The sequence below is a fragment of the Megascapheus bottae genome, chromosome 7, assembly GCF_031878675.1.
Source record: "Megascapheus bottae isolate mThoBot1 chromosome 7, mThoBot2.hap1, whole genome shotgun sequence".
Lineage (NCBI taxonomy): Eukaryota > Metazoa > Chordata > Mammalia > Rodentia > Geomyidae > Megascapheus > Megascapheus bottae.
This window is the reverse complement of record NC_143515.1, coordinates 68,465,888-68,488,103: the sequence shown is the minus strand read 5'-3', so window position 1 is coordinate 68,488,103 and position 22,216 is coordinate 68,465,888. Positions and strand designations below refer to the sequence as shown.

At 41.4% G+C, this 22,216-nt stretch overlaps 2 protein-coding genes across 9 annotated transcripts; one reads left to right on the top strand and one right to left on the bottom strand.

The window, feature by feature from the left end:
• Window positions 1-645: 645 nt before the first annotated feature.
• Window positions 646-8,451, bottom strand: Pfn4 (profilin family member 4). 2 transcript variants are annotated; one of them, XM_090337372.1, is made up of 5 exons: window positions 8,370-8,442; window positions 7,074-7,202; window positions 4,396-4,533; window positions 3,521-3,626; window positions 646-719 (listed from the first exon to the last, which is right to left on the bottom strand). In XM_090337372.1, exons 2-5 carry the CDS (start codon window positions 7,188-7,190, stop codon window positions 691-693), a joined length of 390 nt encoding a protein of 129 aa, XP_090193498.1. In that variant the 5' UTR covers window positions 7,191-7,202; window positions 8,370-8,442; the 3' UTR covers window positions 646-690. The 2 variants fall into 2 exon arrangements, with proteins under 2 accessions (XP_090193498.1, XP_090193499.1); XM_090337373.1 differs by lacking the exon at window positions 7,074-7,202 and having other exon boundaries at window positions 8,370-8,451.
• A 131-nt stretch (window positions 8,452-8,582) lies between these two features.
• Window positions 8,583-20,505, top strand: LOC150061023 (protein FAM228B-like). Of its 7 annotated transcripts, none has more exons than XM_090337369.1 (9): window positions 8,583-8,618; window positions 9,302-9,432; window positions 10,443-10,634; window positions 10,922-11,002; window positions 12,984-13,071; window positions 13,166-13,322; window positions 16,445-16,549; window positions 17,422-17,566; window positions 19,988-20,505. In XM_090337369.1, the coding sequence occupies exons 2-9, from the start codon at window positions 9,334-9,336 to the stop codon at window positions 20,015-20,017; spliced, it is 897 nt and encodes a 298-aa protein (XP_090193495.1). In that variant the 5' UTR covers window positions 8,583-8,618; window positions 9,302-9,333; the 3' UTR covers window positions 20,018-20,505. The 7 variants fall into 7 exon arrangements, with proteins under 7 accessions (XP_090193495.1, XP_090193493.1, XP_090193494.1 ...); XM_090337367.1 differs by having other exon boundaries at window positions 8,590-8,632; XM_090337368.1 differs by having other exon boundaries at window positions 8,594-8,626.
• Window positions 20,506-22,216: the final 1,711 nt, after the last annotated feature.

Sequence of the window (22,216 nt, the reverse complement as noted above, 5' to 3'; positions counted from 1 at the left end):
AAGGAATTTAACCCAGGGCTTCATGCATGCTAGGCAATCGCTCTACCACTAGGCCAAATTATCAGCACCCATACTTCATTTTTTTTTTTTTTGCCAGCCCTGGGGCTTGAACTCAGGGCCTGAACACTGTGCTTGGACTCTCCTCAAGGCTTAATGCTCTACCACTTGAGCCACAGCACCACTTCTGGCTTTTTTCTATGTACATGGTTCTGGTCTTTGTGCATGCTAGGCAAACACTCAACCACTAGGCCAAACTCCTGGCCCCCCTTATTTCATTTTTAAAAGATTTGTTTATTGTAACATGACCTTAAGAAGTGGCTACATTAGGGCCTGCATTCTTGTCATATCTGGCAAGATGTGTAGAAGTACAAGAGCCTCATGGAGGTGAAACTTCCAGAAGACAGAAAAACTATCGTCTCACATTCTATGCCGCTTACCCACATTGAACAAACAAAACTGATCAGATAATTCTAATTAGAGGCAATTATCTTCTAAAATAAGGAAAATGACTCCCTAACTCATCCTTCTTTTTTAATCTTCTGCCTAGTATTTTTAGCCTCAAAAATTCTATTTTTAATTCTATTTTAATCTTCTGCTAGTGTTTTTAGCCTCAAAAATTTTATTTTTTTTCTTTAGGACCTACGCTTTTCTTCTGAAAAATAATGTTGTCTTCCATGGTCCTCTGATGACTTAATTTCCTTTCTTTCTTAGATATTCTCCTGAAAGAAAACACAGCTTAATTATTAATTTATGAATAGTAAAATTGTCAGTACAATTTAACTTAATCATTCATGTATTCACTTATTATGAATACTCAAGAAGACCATCAATATCATCCCTTTCAACATTCTCACTCATCCCTCCCAACCCCCCCTTCCTTCAGTTTTCTAACTTTTGCTGGCTGCCCATTGAATTCTTAGCTATATTTTCCCTCCACTCCTCTTCATTCATCTATTCCTCTCCCCGTCTCATACCATTCTTGATGTTTATTTGTTGAACATTGACTTCGCCTTTCTAAGGAATTGTACTATCTGAATTCTCCTTTGAATCTACAATATTTCAGTTAATACATTTGTATGCACTTGCATAACACCCAACATACTCGCTTATAGATTTACAAGCTAAATCTAGCTTCTACATATGACAGAAAACATGGTGTGTGCTAGATGCTGTGCTTTGGTACTGAAGCTACAAGGATGACTAGATAGTCAAAACACAGTTCTTGCCCTTATAGCATTCATCATTTAGTAGGCAATACAGATTGTAGTACAAGCCTCAAATTTACCTCTTAGTGGCAATGAAAAAAATCACTAGAGATAGGAATAAAACATTGGGGGGACTAAAACTAAAACAGCACAAACAGGCCCAGGACCGATACCTTCTTCCACTGTTGTAAACAAGCTGTAATACCCTTGCATACCTAACTGTTCTTCTTGCCTAAGTGACCCCCCCCCCCAGTTTAAATTCACCTATCAGCTGCTAGCACAGCCTTAGTAACCCAGCTCTCCATTAAGCCATGAAAACCCTGTGACCTGCTGATCTGGACTCAGGCTGTGGAGTAGTAGGAACTCTTCTGAGCCCCCTTGCATAATGAATTTGAGTTCTATGTCTCTTGAGTGTTGCTTGATTTCTTGTCAATCTACTTTTCTGCATTAGTAACTGCCACTGTAGAGGTATTTGAACTGTTTAGGAGAATGCATTGTGTCTCTATGCACAGAGAATTAAGGATATGGTTAGTGCAGGAAACAGGGTGGGAGAGAGTTTTTGAAACAACAGAAACTGCTGCAACCTTGCTTATGTGCGTTCCATTATCTAGATTTAAAACACACATTTTTTTGGGGGGGGGAAGGGTAGGGAGGGGTACCCATCCTGAGACTTGAATTCAGGGCCTAGACACAGTCCTTGTGCTTTTATGCTCAAGGCTAGTGCTTTACCACTTGAGCCACTGCTCCAATTCTGGCTTTTTATGGTAGATTAAGAGAGAGAGAGAGAGAGAGAGAGAGAGAGAGAGAGAGAGAGAGAGAGAGAGAGAGAGAGAGAGAGAGAAGAGAGAGAGAGAGAGAGAGAGATTGAAGCCTGGAGCCAGTGGCTCAGGGCTGTAATCCTAGCTACCCAGGAGATCTGAAGGTCTGGGTTCAAAGCCAGCCTGGGCACAAAAATCTGTAAGAGTTATCTCCAATTAACTACCAGAAAACTGTGGCTCAAGTGGTAGGGCTCTAACTTTGAGCTGAAGAGTTCAGGGACAGCACTCAGGCCTAGAGTTCAAGCCCCATCACCACCAAAAAAAAAAAAAAAAAATTGAACCACTATCATCAGCTCATCAGCTCTCAGCAGCTAGGATTATGTGAGCCCCCAATGTTACATATCCCCCTCACCCCTGTTTTTTTGGTGGTCCTAAGGTTTGAACTCTGGGCCCAGGCATTGTCCCTGAGCTCCTTTTTAGCTTTGAACTGCAATTCCACATCTCAGCCTCCTGAGTAGCTGGAATTAACAGGCATGGGCCATGGGCACCCAGCAACATTTCTGCTTTTAAATTCCTGTACTCTCTACTCTCTTCTTCCCTCTTCCTCTCAACTACATAGTTAACTGGTATAGGGGTAAACCATATGATCCAAGATTTGTCAGGTCAGGGTCCTATGGAAAAATAAAGAGACAAAATAGGAGGCTTAGACATGATAACATCCAGGAAGGTAAGTAGTTTGTAATGAAACAAAATAAATTGCATTTGGGAGGGAAGCGAAGAGGTATGAAAGCTTTATTCTTTAGCCACATGTTTTCCATCCTTTGAAATTATCAGAAAATTTCTTGTCAAGAGGGCAATTTCTTGTCAGGAAGCAAATTTATGTTATTTATTTATTTTGGTGGGTCATGGGGCTTAAACTCAGCCTGGGTGTTGTCCCTGAGCTCTTCAGCTCAAGGCTACCACCCTACCCTTGAGCCAAGCCCCACTTCCCGTTTTCTAGAGGTTAATTGGAGATAAGAGTCTCAGGTCCTTTTGTGCCCAGGCTGGCTTTGAACCTTGATCCTCAGATCTCAGCCTCCTTAAGTTCTTCCTCTCTCTCTCTCTCTCTCTCTCTCTCTCTCTCTCTCTCTCTCTCTCTCTCTCTCTTTCTTTCTGCCAGTCTAAGAGAGTGAACTCATGGTCTTAGTGCTGTTGAGTCACAGCACCATTTCCAGTTTTTTCTATGTATGTGGTACAGAGGAATCGAACCAGGGTCTTTGTGCATGCTAGGCAAGCACTCTACCATTAGGCCAAACTTCTGGCTCCTATGTCGTATTTATAAAATGTTTACTTTATTGTTACTATGAAGGTGATATACTGAGAGACTGCAATTGCATAAGTTAGGTAAGAGTCCTGTCCCTGGTATTTGCTATCCTTGTAGCTCAGCTACACCTTATCCCTCTAGTGACACATAAATAACCAGAGGACTCTTCTAATAAGTAAATCCCTTTCTCTTCTACCTGGTTGGTTCTCTGTCACTGGAAGACTCAACTAACAGACATTAGGAAGCAAACTTACCCAGCTTCTCTGTGGCTTCCACACAGATACTGGGATACATGCCCGCAGTATAAGTGGCCACCAGAAGATACAAATTGGTCTTCACAACAATCACACCATTGTTTTCCTGGATGAAGAATAAAATAGAATATCCTGCCTTTAGTTTTTGTGGGGTTTTTTTTTGTTTGTTTGTTTTTGTTTTGCCAGTCCTGGGCCTTGAACTCAGGGCCTAAGCACTGTCCTTGGGCTTTCTCAAGGCTAGAGCTCTACCACTTGAGTCACAGCATCATTTCTGGCTTTTTCTATGTATATGTGGTGCTGAGGAATCAAACCCGGGTGTTCGTGCAAGCTAGGCAAGCACTCTCCACTAGGCCAAACTCCCGGTCCCCTTCTAGCCATATTTTTTCCCCCACCATTTTCTGACTTCTACATATTAATTTTTGAGTTCTCTATTTGTTCCTCCTAATTTACTCAAGTAATGAGTACATTTCCTTTTGTACAATGTCTTCTGTTCCCTTCATTTCTGTTTTGTGAGAGAAGGAAGTAGAATATGAAGAATGTACTACTGAAATTTCTTTTTTTTTCTTATACTGTAAGTATTGTAACTGAACTCAGGACCTCATGTTTTCCCCTGGCATTTTCACTTAAGGATGGTGCATGAACACTCGAGCTATAGCTCCACTTCCAAGGATGGACTACTAAGAAAAGACAGGTCAGACTAGGTTTTGTTAATAGATTCCAGAATGAATATTTGTCACATCTAGGTTTTCTGATAGTACTTTCAGAAATGGCCAGTTTATTATTGCCTCAGTGCAGTGCTGGCTTGTTTTGTTTTATGGAGAGGATTAGTAGGGTCAAAGAAAATAGAAAGCTGCCTTCAAATCTTGAACACTCACATTCTTGGCATAAAGAGAAGTGTCATCTGACCGAACACATTTGTAATCTGTTTCTTTGAAATATAATCCGTCTCTTCTGGTTTGTAAAGGGTTTTTGGCAAATCCATTCACAAGTGCTCGAATGTCATTTGGCATTAACTGTAGAAGAGATTACATAAATCAGAAGTTATGGTCACTGGCCAAATTTGGTTGAGTGACTATTTTTTTTTTGCCAGTACTGAGGCTTGAACTCAGGGCCTGAGCACTGTCATTGGGCTTTCCTCAAGCCTATAGCTCTACCACTTGAGCCACAGAACCACTTCCAGCTTTTTTTGTATATATGGTACTGGGGAATTGAACCCTGGTCTTCATGCATGCTAGGCAAGCATTCTACCACTAGGCCCAACTCCTGGCCTGAAAAGAAAGAATATTTTTCACATTTACTTTATATTTGGCATTACTGAGAATTGAACTCAAGACCTTTTGCTTGCCAGGCAGGTACTGTAAGAGGTCTCCAGCCTTATTTTTTGGGGTAGGGAGGGGTTAGTAATGGGACTTGCACTTAGGACATCATAGTATTTCATACTCTCACTTGTGTTATTTGCTCAAGGCTGTTGCTCTAACACTTGGGCCCCATCTCCACTTCGGGATTTTTGCTGGTTAATTGGAGTTGAGTCTTTTGGATTTGTCTTCCAAGGCTAGCTTTGAACAATGATCCTCAGATCTCAGTTTTCTGAGCAGCTAAGATTTTAAGTGTGAGCCAGAAGCACCCAGCTACCTTTTAGAATTCTGACTTCTTTTATCTTTCACATTTTTGAAGGATTAAGAAAAATTTAAAAGAAGAGCACTATATTGTGATATGTAACTAATATATAAAATTTAAATTTTATTGGAATACAGTCTGAGGGCAACCATTCATCTTCCAAAACAAGGCTGAAGGCACACTTGGCTGTGTACAAGGGCACGACACCAGGGATGCCCAAGTGGCAAAGGTCACTTAGAGTGCAGAGGCATGAACAATGGACCTGGCCCTCATCCCTGACTCTTCTCCAAAACCAAGATAAGATAGCTAGTTTATTAAGGAATGTCAACTTGGCCAGGAGTTTGGTCTAGTATTAGAGTGCCTGCCTAGCATGCAGAAAGACCCAGGTTCAATTTCTTGGTATTACATACATAGAAAAAAAAACTAGAAATGGTGCTGTGGCTCAGGTGGTAGAACTCTAGCCTTGAAAAAGTCCAAGGACTGAGGAGCTAAAAAAAGAGCGCCCCCATTCTGAAGTAGCAACCATCTTGTTTATGTAAACTGTGAGTGATCCAAAAGTGCACATAAATTAAAGAAACAGAATTGTGGTGCCATCAAGTCCCAGGAACTGACCTGTCTGTGTTAAACTCAAGGGATGGCATTTGTTTTCTAAAGCCATAAAACTACCTTCATACAGCTAATTAGAACTCTACTGGCATGGGAAGGTTAGCTTCCACTGCCCCGAAGTGTCCCTAACCCCTACCTTATCTCATTCCAATAGCCGATTGCTGTGTTGCTGTAAATCTGTGGTCTTTGCCTTTAAAAGCCCTGTAAAAATGCAGGTCACGGCCTCCTCCTGAGCTCCCACTAAGGGTGCCTAGGACAGAGGCCCTAAGGGTGCCTAGGACAGAGGCACAGAGTTATCCCGCCTGAATAACACCTTGCTTTTGTATTTCAGAATGTCTGACTCTTGGTGGTCTCTTTGGTGGTTGTCCTGAGACTTGGGCATTATAGACAGTGCTAGCTTAGGAGCCGGGAGTTTGGCCTAGTGGTAGAGTGCTTGCCCAGCATGCATGAAGACCCGGGTTTGATTCCTGGGTACCACATACATAGAAAAAAAGTTGGAACTGGTGCTGAGGTTCAAGGGGTAGAGCTCTAGCCTTGAGAAAATCCAAGGATAGTGCTTAGGCCCTGAGCTCAAGCCCAGACTGGTGCCAAAAAAAAGAAAGAAAAAAGAATGTTAGCTTAAGAGTTTAGCCCTTGTGGTTACTTTTCTACCAAAATGATATCTACTTTTGTGTTAGAGTAGAAATGAGAGAGGTGCCAGTGGCTCATGCTTGTAATCCTAGGTATGCAGGAGGCTAAGATCTGAGGATCTTGGTTTGAAAGCCAGCCCAGGCAGGAAAGTCTGTGATACTCTTATTTCAAATTATCCACAAGAAAACCAGAGTGGTGCTGTGACTCAAAGTGGTACAGAGTTAGCCTTGAGTAGAAAAGGTCAGGGACAGGGCCGAGAATTTAACTTAGTGGTAGAATGCTTGCATAGCATGCATGAAGAACAGAACTCAACTCCTCGGTACTACATACACAGAAAAAAGCCAGAAGTGGTGCTGTGACTCAAGTGGTAGAGCTCTAGCCTTGAGCAAAGTCCAAGGACACTGCTCAGGCCCTGAGTTCAGTCCCCAGGACTGGCAAAAAAAAAAAAAAAAAGGCAAAAGGCTAAGGTACATCACCCAAGCCCTGAGTTCAGGCCCCAAGGCTGGCACACACACAAAAAGTCTTAGGTCCCACTGGGAAAGATGAGGAAGAATGGAAAGGGTAGATAACACTGATCAAGATGCATTGTACTTATGATTTGTATAACTATATAAAAAAGTCACTTATGATTGATTGAATTGAAACTTCTACTTAAAAAAATGTCTAAGTACCCCCATCCTAAAAACATTTTTTCCCTTACAGTAAATCCTGGTGATGCAACACATACGGTCCGCTCCTGGAGTCTGATGAGTGCTGCACAGTCCACATGCTTAGTTCCCAGGAGGGTATCTAACAGTAAGTTCTGCAAGTGGCTCATCTTCCTTCAGCTCTGAAACAGGAAGTACAGCTGAAGCCATCCACTCCCTGTAGCTTTCGTGTGTGTGTGTGTGTGTGTGTGTGCTGGTCCTTGAGTTTGACCCAGGGCTTAGACACTGTCCCTGTGTCCCTGAGCTTCTTTTGTTCAAAGCTGGCATTCAGCCACTTGAGCCACAGATACACTTCCAGCATTTTTGGGGGGGAGGAGAGGAGGGTTAGAGTTTCACCTTTTCCTAAGCAGGCTTCAAATAGGGATCCTTACCCAGCAGGCTTGAATAACCCGCACAGGCTCCCATTCATTAGACGTGAAAAGGCATGAGAACACAAACATCCCTTCAAGACACTGGGACAGTTTGAATATTGGAAGGTGTGTTTTTGAAATTATGGTGTCCACCAACACTCAAAGAGGAAAGCAGAATCCACGGGGGATCACAGTTCACCCAGAGGATTAGGGAAGCTAAGTTTGCAAAATCACAGCCTCACAATTTTCTAGCTTTGCAACTGTTGATATAAAAACTATTTGGGATTTCAAAACTGATCAAATCTGGGCGCTGTGTCTCACGCCAGTAATCCTAGCTACTTAGGAGGCTGAGATCTGAGGATCACGGTTCAAAGCCAGCCAGGGAACTAAAGTTCGTGAGATTCTTATCTGTAATTAATCACCAAAAAAATAGAAGTGGGGCTGTGGCTCAAGGGTAGGGCGGTAGACTTGAACTGAAGGGCGCAGGGACAGTGCCCAGGCCCTCAGTCCAAGCCCCATTACCTACAAAACAACAACAACAACAAAAGAACTGATCATCAAGCCAGTCACCAGTGTTTCATGGCTGTCAACCTAGCTACTCTGAAGGCTGATAAGTGAACGATCACAGTTGGAAGGTAGCCTGGACAGAAAAGTTCCCGAGACTCCACCTCGAAAACAAAACAAAAGCACAAACCAACCACCACCACCCACAAGAAAAGCCTCCAGCAACGCCCATCCAGCTAGGAAGCTGAACCACATCCAGCTGAACACCTCAGCCAGTGCGGGTGGCCGGATGGATGGCGCTCACGGACCAACACCCCAGGCGTCCTAAGAAGGCTCTCAGGAGCTAAGCCAACGTTTTCCCGCACAAGTCCTGTCAGGTTGGTGGCCACGGACGCTCGCCCACCGCAGGGACACCGAGGGCAGTCGCCCCGTTACCCGCAGCATGAGCGCCATCCCGTCATGGCGTCGCCTCGAAGCTCCTGTGAACCAGGCACACACACCTGAGACCCAACGGAGTGCCAGGAGCTCCGCGTGGGGGCGGGGGAGTAGGCACGTGGATAAGCCCCGCCCCTGACGCACGCAATGAAGCAACCGGATTGGCTGTGTTAGCTGCCTGTCCCGGAGATGCGCTCACGTCGCCCTCTGCGGGGAGAGGCGCGCGAGGCCGCTCCCGGGAGACGCCGGGTGGGAACGTTCGTGTCAGTAGTGACGTGCTCGGAAGAGGCCGAGGGCCTACGCGGCCACCCTCGCCATAGCAGCGGGACAGCTGTGGCGTCGGGCTGCTGACCTCGCGTGGGGCCGCGTGAGGAACCTCATGTGACCAGTCGTGGTCGGCGGACCCCGGGGCCCGAGGCGCACGGGGTTCGCGCCAGAGGCTTGCGGGTGGTGGCCGAGGCCGCACGCGGCCTGGTCCGCGGTGAGGGCGTGGGGTGCTGTCCACCAGCCGGGAGTGCGGAGCCTCATGGCAGCTGCTCCCTCCCAACGGGCTTTGGACCTCTGAGAGCGCGAAGTCTTGGAGATTTCGCCCATTAAGAGCTCCGTGTGTGCCTCAGTGGCCTGGACGTTGCAGCTCCCCGATTCTTGGCGACTAGTGAGGAACGTGCTGAAAATGGGGAGCCCTAGAGGCTGGGCCCAGGGTCACACTGCCTTGAGTGGCTCTCCTTGTGGGCAAGAGTTTGGGGGTTCCTTGAGAGAGAGAACCAGGCCTGCCTGGAGGAGCGGGTTTCCCTAAGGGGAAAACCTCTTGTGGAGAAATCATGGTTACTACTAGTGTTCAAAATCCATCCCATACTCATTCAAGCTCATGAGTACTTATTAAATAAAATAAGGTGGTCTGAAACTTAATTACTAAATAGGCTACTTTTTAGTTTTTCTAGGGGCTCTGTTGCTTGCGACCACAATGAAAAATACAGACAATGATAATAAGGCAAATGACACTCTTCCCAAGCTCGGGAGCTCAAAAGGATGGTTGGAATCTCAGCCACATGATTGGATGAAGGTATAATAGTTCACTAACTGTGTGACATTTTGAGTTTCTTGGCTAGTGGCAATGAAAAGTGGCTTGAGATCAATATATTGATTTTAAGAAATTTGTTTCATTCTCTAATATCCTTTTGCTTTACTAACTTTGTATTTATATGTATACATTTTCTTCTTAATATGAAATTATAAGTCATTGATTATGTGTATCTTTTCTAAAGTAACAAAACTATGGTTCTGTTGAAGCACTATTACTCAGATTTTGATAAGCTATAATTTCCTTTTCTAACTTGCTTTATTAAGTTATAGTTAATATCAATAAATACACACACATATATATATATATACATATATATATATATTTTTTTTTTTTTTTGCCAGTCCTGAGGCTTGAACTCAGGGCTTGGATACTGTCCCTGAGCTTCTTATGTTCAGGGTAGCACTCTACCACTTGAGCCACAGCACCAATTCCAACTTTTTCTTGGTAGTTTATTGGAGATGAGAATCTTTTGGCCTTCCAACCATGATCCTGAGATCATCTCAACCCCCTAAGTAGCTAGGTTTACAGGCATGAGCCACACTGGTTCCTTGCATAAAAGCATATATTTAAAGTATACAATTTTACAACTTTTGACATCTCCACATATTAACATAATGAATATACTAAACACTCCCAAAGTTCCTTCCTCATCCTCCTTGGTAATTAACTCCCCTCACTTAGTGGAACTGCTTTATTGCCATTATAGTTTGAATTTACATTTTATTTATTTATTTATTTTTGTGGGTCATGGGGCTTGAATTTGGCCCCTGAGCTGTCCCTGAGCTCTTCAGCTCAAGGCTACCACCCTACCCTTGAGCCAAGCCCCACTTCCCATTTTCTAGAGGTTAGTTGGAGATAAGAGTCCCAGGTCTTTTTGTGCCTGGGCTGGCTTTGAACCTTGATCCTCAGATCTTAGCCTCCTGAGTACCTAGGATTATAGGTGTGAGCCACTGCACCTGGCTACATTTTATTTTTACTTTGTTTTCTAGGCCTTAGATCAGAGTTTATATCATCATGACTTCTTAAATAAGAGAAAAAAAGAGATACTATATAAAAAGTGGGTTGAACAAGTGGCAGATCCTCTACAGAAGAAAATTATAGAAAAAGTTTGTTCACATAAAAAGATCACAAAAAGGAGACAAGAGGAAATAGCTAGTTTTTTAAAACATGTAAATAAAAAGGTAGGAAAAGATTTTTGATACTTTTTCCAGTTGTTTGTTCACTGGCTGCTTAATCATCCAGACAGCCTCCCCTTTATGTATGTACAGTCTATATTATTTAGAGAGAAAATATTCTCCCTCCCTTCCCTCTCTCTTTCCCTCAGCTTCACTGGGGTTTGAATTTAAGGGCTTTATGTTTGTTATGCAAGTGTTCCACTTCAATGGAATTGTGTGACTTTTGAATCCTGATAATGCTCAAAATTGATTGTGCATTTCTTCTTACATGTGATTATATTTCTTTCTTTTAGGGAAATGTATTTATACAACATTATGATCCAAAAGAGTATGATCCTTTTTTTATGAATAAAGAGGATCCCAATTTTTTTAAGGTAGGGTAGGCTTCATATTTTAGTTTTGATAGTGTGTGTCTGGTTTGAATATTTTTAGTATATGACTTACCCCTTACTGATTGAATAATATAAATGCAATGTTTTAAGAATATTTCCCAGTCTTTATATCTTAGGAAAACTCCCAAAGTAAATTAAATCTTTTTAAGATTTGAAAATATTGCTCAATGATTGAGTAATAGAAAATGTTTAAGTTTTTCATAGACATTTAATTTTGTTATAAAATTAATATATTTTATTATACATAAATGATCAAAATTGATTTTCAAATACAGAAAATTAAAAAGCACTTATAATTCTATTCTCCATACTAACTCAGTAACATTTTCTATATCCTTCTAGGGACGTGGGGTTTGAACTCTAGGTCTGGGTGCTGTTCCTGATCCCTTTAGCTCAAGTCTAGTCTTCTACCACTGGAGCCACAGCACCTCTTCCAGTTTTGTGTGGAGATAAGAGTCTTACAGATTAGCTGGGTGCTGTGGCTCTGGCCTGTAATCTTAGTTACTTAGGAGGCTGAGATCTGAGGATCACAGCCCAAAGCCAGCTGAGGCATTAAAGAAAATGAGGCTCTTATCTTCAGTTAATCACTAGAAAACAGGAAGTGGGGCTGTGGCTCTGGAGTAGGGCAATAACCATGAGCTGAAGAACTCAGGGACAGTGCCCAGGCCCAGAGTTCAAGCCCCATGACCCACAAAAAAAGAAAAAAATGAGTCTTACAGACTTTCCTGTCCCAGATGGTATTGAATGGTAAGCCTCAGATCTCAGCCTCCCGAGTAGCTAGGATTATAGGTATAAGCTGCCAATGCCCAGTGAGTCATAGACATTTTAAGCCCATTGTATTTGCACAAGAGTTATAGGTTCTATGCAGATTTTTTTGCAAATTGAGGTGTGTGTGTGTGTGTGTGTGTGTGTGTGTGTAGATTTTTTTTTTTTTTGCCAGTCCTGGGGCTTGAACTCAGGGCCTAGGCACTGCCCTTGGATACTTTTTGTTCAAGACTAGTGCTCTGGCACTTGAGCCACAGTGGTACTTCCAGCTTTTTCTGAGTATGTGGTGCCAGAAATTGAATGCAGGGCTTTGTGCATGCTAGCTGAACACTCTTAACACTAGGCTATGCTCCCTGGCCTGTGTGTGTAGTTTTTATAAGTGAGAATTAAAAAGAGAATTTAGTCTTAGACACACTGAGTAGTAGCATAGTAAGAGGTGAAATTGAGATATGAAACTAAATCTTTTTGATAATAGCTTAGCCCATTCCTGCTGCTAAAACAAAATGCCTTAGACTGGGAAACTTATATGAAACAAAAATGTATTGTTGCCAGGCACTGGTAGCTCACACCTGTAATCCTAGCTATACAGGAGGCTGAGATCTGAGGATCATGGTTCAAAGCCATCCTAGACAGCAGTCTATGTAACTTCTATTTCCCATTACACACACACACACACACACACACACACACACACACACACACACACACACACACACACACACACACACGGAAAAGACAGAAGTGGAGCTTAAGTGGTAGAGTGCTAGACTTCAGCACAAAAGCTCAGGGATAACACTTAGACCCTGAGTTCAAGCCCGAAGACTAGCATGATTGCACATGCATACGCGAGTATGCGTGTGCACACACACACACACACACACACACAATATTGCTTATTGTTCTGGAGACTGACAAATATAAGATCACAATGTCAGTAGATATGCTGTTTGATGAGCGTCCATTCAAGTACATAGTACCTCCTGTATATCCTTATGTGATAGAGTGAGCAAAAAAAATTTTGAAGACCAATCCTATACTGAAAAAGAGCACTTTACCTTTTTGATTAGAGGGCTTTGTTAAGAGGAGTATTAGAGTACCCTCATCTCTTTTTAATGTGATATATATATATATATCCATATATACACACATAGATTCAAAATTCTGCAACCCAGTCCTCATATAAATACTTCTCTTGCAGGTTATCATGCAACCATTCTGTGACCCTTTGAAAAAAGCACAATATAATAAAGATGATGAAAAAAGGATTCTTTTTCAGTGTGAAACTGGTATTTAGTTCCTAATTGTTATGTTAGTTCATAGCCCAAGAGGAATGGCAGTTTCATTTAAGTGTGCTAATTTAGATTACTAATTTTCCTACAGGCAAAATATATACAATGAAAGAATTTAAAGAGATTGAGAAGACCCAACTGTTTTCCAGATTCCCAAATATTTCTAATTCAAGGCAGTTTTTGACTCCAGATAAATGGATTACAATGCCTACTCTATACATAGAAAGTGAATTTTGTAGAAGGAGAAGGTAATGATTAACAAAATAGAAATTATGAGCCTTTTAGGATCTAAAAATTATTTCTTGAGGCAGCAATATAAAGTTTTTTCAGTTATGGTTTAAAAATATTTTTCTCAATGAGAATTCTACTATAACTGTTACCTTTGAGTCTATGAATTTTCTTTTATCAAAAAAATTTTTTCTGTATCTTTCTATTACCTAAATTCTGATGTACCTGTGTTTATTTTCGTTCTATCTTAGGGTTCCTTGAGATGTGAGTGTGTGTGTGTGTGTGTGTGTGTGTGTGTGTGCATGTGTGTGTGTGTCTGTGTCTCTGTGTCTGTGTGTGTATACACCAGGTCTTGAACTAAGGACTTTGGCTCTTAATTAGTTTTCTTGTTTCTGATGGTGTTCTGTCACTTAAGCCACATCATCAGCATAGTGTTTTGCTGATTAGTTGGAGATGGGTCTTTCAGGCTTGCAGTTCTGCCTTGGCCAGCCATGATCCTCTAGATCTTAGCTTCTGGAGTGGCTAGGATTATAGGCATGAGCTATTGGTCCCTGACATCCCTGAGATTTTTGTATATTTTGAAAATATTTTCTAAGATTTATATTTTAAATAATATTCATTGCTTTGGGAAATTCTATAACATTTTCACTTCAAATATTTTTATGTTGTTTTCTGTCTGGAAAAAAATTCATTTTGTGCTACCAACTATACATATGTAAGACCACTAATAATGTCTGTAGTGCTATGGCTCTTCCATAATGAATTGTTTGTTGTTGTTGCTTTTTTTTAAAACAATTTTTATTGTTGTAAACATGATGTGCAGAGAGGTTACAGTCACATAGTGAGTCAGGTAAGTCATTTCTGCTAGGTGCTGGTGGCTTATGCCCATAATCCTAGCTACTCAGGAGCCTCTGATCTGATCTGAACAGTTCAAAGCCAGCCAGTGCAGAAAAGTCAATGAGACTCTTATCTCCAATAAATTAATCAGAAAAAGCCAGAAATGGTGTTGTGGCTCAAGTGGTAGAACACTAGCTTTGAGCACAAAGAGGCTCAGGGACAGTGCTCAGGCCCAGAATTCAAGCCCCAGGACTGACAAAAAAAAAAGTGCATTTCTGCGAGGGCACTGATGGTTCATGCCTGTAATCCTAGCTACTAAGGAGGCTGAGATATGGGGATCACAATTTGAAGCCAGCTCAGGCAGGAAAGTCAGTGAAATACTTATCTCCAACTAGCCATCAGAAAACCAGAAGTGATGATGTGGCTCAAAATGGTAGAGCACTAATCTTGAGCAAAAGAGCTCAGGGACAGTGCCCAGCCATGAGTTCAAGCCAATGACAGACCAAAAAAAAAAAAAAGTACATTTATTTCTTCCCTTGCACTATCCCAGTGTTCTCCCCAACACACTGGAATTTTTCTACTTGTATTTCAGTTGGATGATTTCCCCTGACATCCCTTTAAGATTTTTCCTCAACTGTGTTTTGTCTACCCAAGAAATTCTTTTATTTTTCTTTTTTCTTTTTCTTTTATTCCAGTCCCTGAGCTTGAACTCAGGGCCTGTGCACTGTCCTTGGGCTTTCTCAAGGCTAGAGCTCTACCACTTCGGAGCCACAGCACAACTTCCAGCTTTTTTGGTGTATGTAGTACTGAGAAATTGAGCCTCAGTCTTTGTGCATGTTAGGCAAACAATCTACCACTAGGCCAAACTCTCAGCGAATGAAATCTCTTTTTTTTTTTTTTTCTGTCCTGGGGCTTGAACTCAGGGCCAAAGCACTGTGCCACAGCACTACTTCTGGCCTTTTTTTCTGTGTATGTGGTATCAAGGAATGTTTTGCATGTTAGGCAAGCACTCTACCACACTTCTGGCCCTTCCACTGTATATTTTTTTAAACCACATGTGTCATAGTTATTTGAAATTTCCCATCTGATAGTTTACAATGTTTGCATCATTTCTGAATCTGGTTCCATTGATTGTTTTATCTCTTGACCAGGGATTATTTTACATGGGTTATTTTGCCTGTCTTAAAAATTTTGATTGAATGATGGACATTTGAGGTAAAGAATAGTATAGGCAGTTTTTCTCTAGATCTGGACATACCTTTCCTCCTCCTCCTCCTCCTCCTCCTCCTCCTCCTCCTCCTCCTCCTCCTTCTTCTTCTTCTTCTTCTTCTTCTTCTTCTTCTTCTTCTTCTTCCTCTTCCACTTCCTCTTCCTCTTCTTCTTCTTCCTTCTTTCTTCTTTCTTCTTTCTTCTTTCTTTTGTGGGACTTAAACTCTAGGCCTGGCTGTTATCCCTTAGCTCTTCAGCTCAAGGCTACTGCCCTACCCCTTGAGCCACAGTGCGCTTCCAGTTTTCTAGTGGTTAATTGAAGATAAGAGTCTCATGGTCTTTAGCTTTGAATCTTGATCCTCAGATCTCAGCCTCCTGAGTGGCTAGGATTACAGGCTTGAGCCACCCCACCTGGCATGCCTTTTCTTTTGTTAAACATTAGTGTGGCCTTAGCCAGAAGTTTATCTGAGTTTGTGTGGTTTTATTACTGTTGTTACTTTAGTGTATGATAGGCCTTGAATACCTCTACTGGTTTTGTTGCCTTGTGCTTGAGGAGTCATCTTAGGTAGCTAAACATGCTTCTTTTATATTCTTTTATGTTTTATGGGAAACATAGGAATTCCTCTTTATCTTTTTCCTCTGTCTTATCCAGCACTGGACCATGTCCTACTTCTAAATAGTCTCACCTGTCCCTTTCTTAATAATTCTATAGACTAAATTCCTATTCTCATCACTACTCTAGAATAATAACAATAATTCTTCATTTAGTTACTATTTGCTAGACACAGTTGTAATCATGTTTAGCATGTACTAGTTTATTTCTAGAAACTTTATTTTATTAGTCTTATCACACAGGTAAGTACTTTAACTATGTTAAATATTAAAACTGTAATTTATTTTTTAATTTTTGTGTGAATATTAGGCCTTGAACTCAGAGCTTCACACTGTTTCGCTTTCTTGCTGAGGGTTGTTGTTCTACCACTTGAGTCATATCTCCAGTGTAGTATTTTGCTGATTGTCAATGTATAGTAATAAGTTTTGCATAAATTCAAAGTAGAAGTATTTTCAAATACTCACATACATTTTCTGGTTAAAGGTTAAAAATGAAAAAGAATTTTAATGATAGTTTTGATTTGAAACCCTTGTCAAGAGCTTCTCATCTTCTGGAACTTCAGGAGGAAGAAATGGAAATTATTTATAAGTAAGCCTATTATTCCATAAATATTCAACTTTGATTTAAGTTGCTTGGCTATGTTGCTCTCCCTGCTATCTGTTCAAATTGTTGGGGTCACTGTCAACACTTCTCCATTGTGGCTTGACTGAGGTGTTTCTCACCACTTTCTTCAGGCTTTTCTGATTTTAAGACACAAATTGCTTAGAAATAACAAGCATGAAAATGAATGAGGGTGACTTACAATTATATTAAAGTTAAAACATTAGATTTTGGTGGAGGGAGTATCAGTACTGGGAGTTAAACTCAGCCTGAACAGAGTTTGGTGCTACCCCTTAGGTTTTGTTTTGTTTTTGCAAGGCTGACACTCTACCATTTGACCTACAGCTCCACTTTCAGCTTTTTGCTGGTTAATTGGAGAAGTTTGGGTACAATTTTGGAATGAGTAACATCTTAATCCCAGTATAGTAGAAAGGATTAAAAAAAAATACCTTTGTAGCAGAGTGTAACCTAGATAGAAAGGAGGATATGGCTTTTTTCAAGTCCCTAGGGGTCCTAGAAGCTTAAATCGATAAGCTTCATCTGAAAAGGAGAAAGCTTGGATTCTCTACCATAAATGCAGGAACTACCCCAGTGGTGCCAGCAGGAGTAGAAAATACAACTTTGTCTAGTGCTTGACATCCTAACTCTTTAGACTGTCCCGGGGATGGTAAACTAGACAACTCTGAGGGTCTCATTCATTCAGCTCTTTGATTAATACCAGAGTGAGTAATTTTGTTTGTTTTTCCCCATAAAATATATAAATCCATATAGAATTTGTCAACTTCAAATTTAATTGAAAATTGTAAGTGCTACAGTTAAAAAGTTATTAGAATTCCTTCTTTTCTGGTTCTTCCCTATAGAAATAAAGAGCTATCTTCTCTGGAAAAAGAACCTTTCTATTCTCATGAAGGAAAGAATGCAAGTTTCAAAGAGGCTAACTGTGAAAGGCACTTTTCTTCCTTCAACCCCTGCAAGGAGGTAGCAAAGGATGAAGATCAGGAGGTGGTGAGAGCTGACACAGTCCCATTTTTCAATATACAAGGCAGTTAGACAGAGTACCTGGGACCTTTGTGATATGTCAGGCTTCCAAGAAGAAAGGAGGTGTGGACCACTTCCTATTAGTTGGTGAAGTAGAAGAAACAGAGAGAGGTATTCTTTATTCAGAGAGAATAGAGAGGTACTCCTGGCAACGTGGTAGAGCTATGTAGTCAATTTTATACTTTTTCCAAACTTGCTTAATATCCTAAGGTATGATCTTTTGGAATAGGTTCCACGGGCTGCTGAGAAAGTATCGTGTGATTGTTGGGTGATATACTCTACAGGTATCTGTTAATTTGGGTTATGGTATTACTTAACTTAGAAGCTTATTTTGTTGATCTTTTGTTTAGTTGACCTTGACCTTTCCTTTGGTAAGAGTGGGATGTTAAAGTCTCCCATTATTATTGTGTTGGAGTCTATCCATTTTTGTAAGTCTAAGTAAGAGTGTTTATTTAATATATTTAGTTGCTCCATTGTTTGGTGCATATATATTGACCAATGCAATTTCTTCCTCATGAATTGTTCCCTTTGTTAATATATAGTAACTTTCTTTATTTTTTCTTAACTGAATTTATTATTTTATTTTGCTAGTCGTGAGGTTTGAACTCTGGGCCTGAGCACTGTCCCTGAGCTCCTCTTTAGCTCAAGATTAGAGTTCTACTACTTGGAGCCACAGTGCCACTTCCAGTTTTCTGGTGGTTAATTGGAGATAAAAGTCTCACAGACTTTCAGGCTGGCTTTGAACCTCAATCCTCAGATCTCAGCCTCCTGAGTAGCTAGAATTACAGTTGTGAGCCACTGGTGCCAGGCTTGATGAATGAGTTTTAAAAATAAAAAAATTGTTTTGACTCCCATTTTGAAAGTCATTAATAATGGTCTTCAAATCTCCCTTTGGAACATAGCTTTTGTTGCTTGAAACATTAAGATAAGTAGGGCCAGAAGTTTGGCCTAGTGGTAGAGTGCTTGCCTAGGAAGCATGAAGGCTGGGGTTTCATTCCTTGGTACCTACCTAGAAAAAGCTGGAAATGGTGCTGTGGCTCAAGTAGTAGAGTTTCTAGCCTTGAGAAAGCCCAAGGACAGTGCTCAGGCCCTGAGCTCAAGGCCTAGGACTGGCAAAAAAAAAGACATTAAGAAAAAAGACATTAAGATAAGTAACATTCAGCTACACTTAGTAACATTTATGTTTTATTCAGTTTCCCAGAGGAGCTGTGAAGTAGACAAGTAGAAGCAGTCTAGAAGACAGGAGAGAAAATGAGGTAGACAGATGTGAATGAGTCATTCTCAGATGCTGTTTGAAATTATGAGATCATCTGGGAGTGAGAGTCAGAGGAGAAGAGGACAGAGGACTATTTGTGAGGAACTCCAAGATTTCGAGGAAGATTGAAGGTGTATGAAAGAATGAGTGGCTAGTAAGGCAGGAAGGAAAGCAGGAGAGTATAGTATTACAGAAGGCCAGTAAAGAAGGGTTCAAAGAAGAAGGCACATTCAACCATGTCATAGTGCTGCTGAGAAGGCATGTAAAAAAGATATAAAAATAATTTGTGAATTTTTTATCAGAAGTTACTGTGGAGCCACTGGAAAGAAAACCTGATTAGGATGGATTCACAAGAGGATGGGTTGAGGGATGGAGATGTGGAGACAGTGGGAATAAACAACCTTTTGTGGAATTTCACTATACAGGCATGGAGAGATGGAATTGTGGCTGGAGACAGCAGGGACCATGGAACATTTTTCAGATGCTAATATAGCTAAGATGTTTCCTTGTGGAAATTTATGAGCAGAGAGAAATGTGATGGTACTGGAGAGAGGCCATAGTGGCAAATGCAGAGTCCTTCAGTAGATGAAGAGATGGGGTCCATGACTCAAATGGAGGGCAAACCCTCCCCTTCCCCCCCCCACCCCCGTTGCAGGAGGGAAGGCAGAATCTGTGCATATGGGAAGCTAGTTTAGTGAGTTTTCTGAAGGAAGATCATCCACTTCCTTAGCAAAGTGAGAAAATCATTAGATGTTACTGAGGTGGAAGATAGAGACAAGAGCTTTGAAAAGAGAAAGCGAGAAATACAATTTTCCTAAATCATATCAGGCTTGGCATGAATTATTACTCCAAGTGTCTGGACATATGAAAGCAGGATGATAGGTGGTCCCTCAGATCATGCCACACATCTTCATCATAACAGGGTTATGACCCTGAAATTTCGAATGTTTCTGAATCCAGAGGGAGGAAAGGTAAAGGTTGAGGTAGGATATTCACCTGTGAGATGAGTCACTTGAGTGTGGCAGGACCAGAATTCAGAAGGATCGGCTCAGCTTAGCTGGGGAACTGAGTTGTTTTTGCAAGCTGTTCATTCTTATGCCATACTCAACTTTCTCTTTTGTCACCTTTAAAAGGCAATAGCAACCAAGGAACACTCAGCCTGAGTCTTGACCTGTGAAGAGGGTCCAGTGAAGGTTGCTTCATAACAAATTTACCTGCTAGGATCCAGAAAAGAAGTCAAGGATTGTCCTGTTCCTATCTACAATAAACTTCATTTAAGTTTTTAATTCAGTGCCTGTAACAATTAAAAAATGACAATACCATGAATTGATAGCTATAAATATATTTTCCTTTGAAATAAAAAATATTATTAAAAGGTCCAGTAAAAATAATAGCCATCATTTTGGACTTGACTCAGTTTACTTTATCCCTAAGTTTAAAATACACTCCTTTTGGTTAGGCACACTTAAAATCCACATTCACATATTTGTGTTGAGTTTTTGTCAAGATAATTCTTTTCCATCTCCTTCTCCTTGACCTTCCCATCCTCTCCAACTTCTCACTTCTTAGTCAAGGCTAGCTCAAACTTTTGATCCCCTTACCTCAACCTTCAGGGTTTACAAGCGCATATTATACTCTGCTTTCAAGATTTAGAAAAAAATTTAAAAAGGTGTATTTTTTGATGCCAGTTCTGGGGCCAGGGTTCTTTTTTTTTTTTTTTTTTTGGTGGTGGTAGGGCTTTAACTCTGGGCCTGGGTACTGTCCCTAAGCTCTGCAGCTCAGGACTAGCACTCGACCACTTAACCACAGCGACACTTCCTCTTCATCTTTTTGTTCAAGGCTAGCACTCTACCACCACAGATCCATTTCTAGCTTCTTGGTATTTAATTAAAGATAAAGGTTTCATGTACTCTCCTACCCAGACTGGCTTTGAACTGCCATACTCAGATCTCAACCTCCTGAGTAGCTAGGATTACAGTCATGAGCTATCAGCACCTGCCTTAAAAGTATGTATTTTAGAATAAATGTTTTGTTCTGGACACTTGGTATGTGTTCATTATTCTTGCTGTTATACCATCTTGACCCTATCCTCTGATCCCAGAGATGCTAACTGGTCAGCTTACTAAGTTTGGGTCATTGTATTTTGTGGTAGATGTTTGTTCTCCTTGAATATCCCTTTAACAAATGATGTTTTTCTCCAGAGGCTCTTTCAAGATAAGTAACCTTATTTATGATAATTTTTTTCCCCTTTGCAAACACCTTAGTCATCAAAGGGTTTGCTTTACCATTTGTTGCCAGGATGGGTGTTGTTCTTTAGGATATTCTCAGAGCATCACCCACCCAGAGCGCACAATACCATTTGGGCAATAAACATTTAAGGTTGGAGGGAGTGACTATTTATTTATTTTTACTATATGTTGCATCTCCATGAGGACAGCAAAGACTAAAACAAGGAAAGTAGTGCCGGTGTGTTTCTAATCAAGCTGTTCTCACTGATGCAATATTTATTTCTGAACCCTGGCTCCTGTGTCCCAGATGGCAATCTTGTTTGATCCGTAATCCTACCCAGTCCTCACCTTTCACCTGCTCTGAATGAACTCTTGGATAAGTAACTTTATCCAAGAATATTTCAGAATATACCTCCTTTGTAAAATCAACACAAATGGTTACTAAACCTTATACTATTAGTGATTCCTTGACAGGGATGGGAATGTGGCTTCGTGGTAGAGTGCTCGCCTAGCATGCATGAATCCCTGGACTTGACTTCTTAGTAACAAATAAACAGAAAAAGCCTCAATTGGTGCTATGGCTCCAGTGATAGAGGGCTAGCCTTGGGCAAAAGAAGCTCAGGGACAATGTCTAGGCCTTGAGTTCAAGTCCTAGAACTGGCCAAATAATAATAATAATAATAATAATAATTCCTTATTGTCCTCCAGTGTTTTTACGAGCACCTTCTGTGAGACTTCCATGAGGAAGTGGAGATCACTAAAACACGCAGCCCTCAGTCTCACCAAAAGGCCGTAAGGTTGGTATTCTAATAAGCAAGAAAACCAGAACCGAAGCCCCCAAGGAAGGGCGGCTGAGGGGTGTGGCCGGGCGAGGCGGGGCCCACTTCCAGGACGGAGGAGAGGGCTGCTGACAGAGCCCGGCTTCTGTTGGCTATGGGGGGAGGGGTGGGCACCGTTACACCAAGGAGCAAGGTTTCCTTTTGGCGATGGGGCGGGCTCCTTCCCTCTCCGGGATGGTAGGGTCTCCTCTGCTCACCGCTCAGCCCTCAACTCCGGGTCTCGGCGTAGGCTCCAGGCGGCGCAGCATCCCCCACCATGCGGCCCCTGCTGACCAGCTGGGCCCTCGACTCCCCT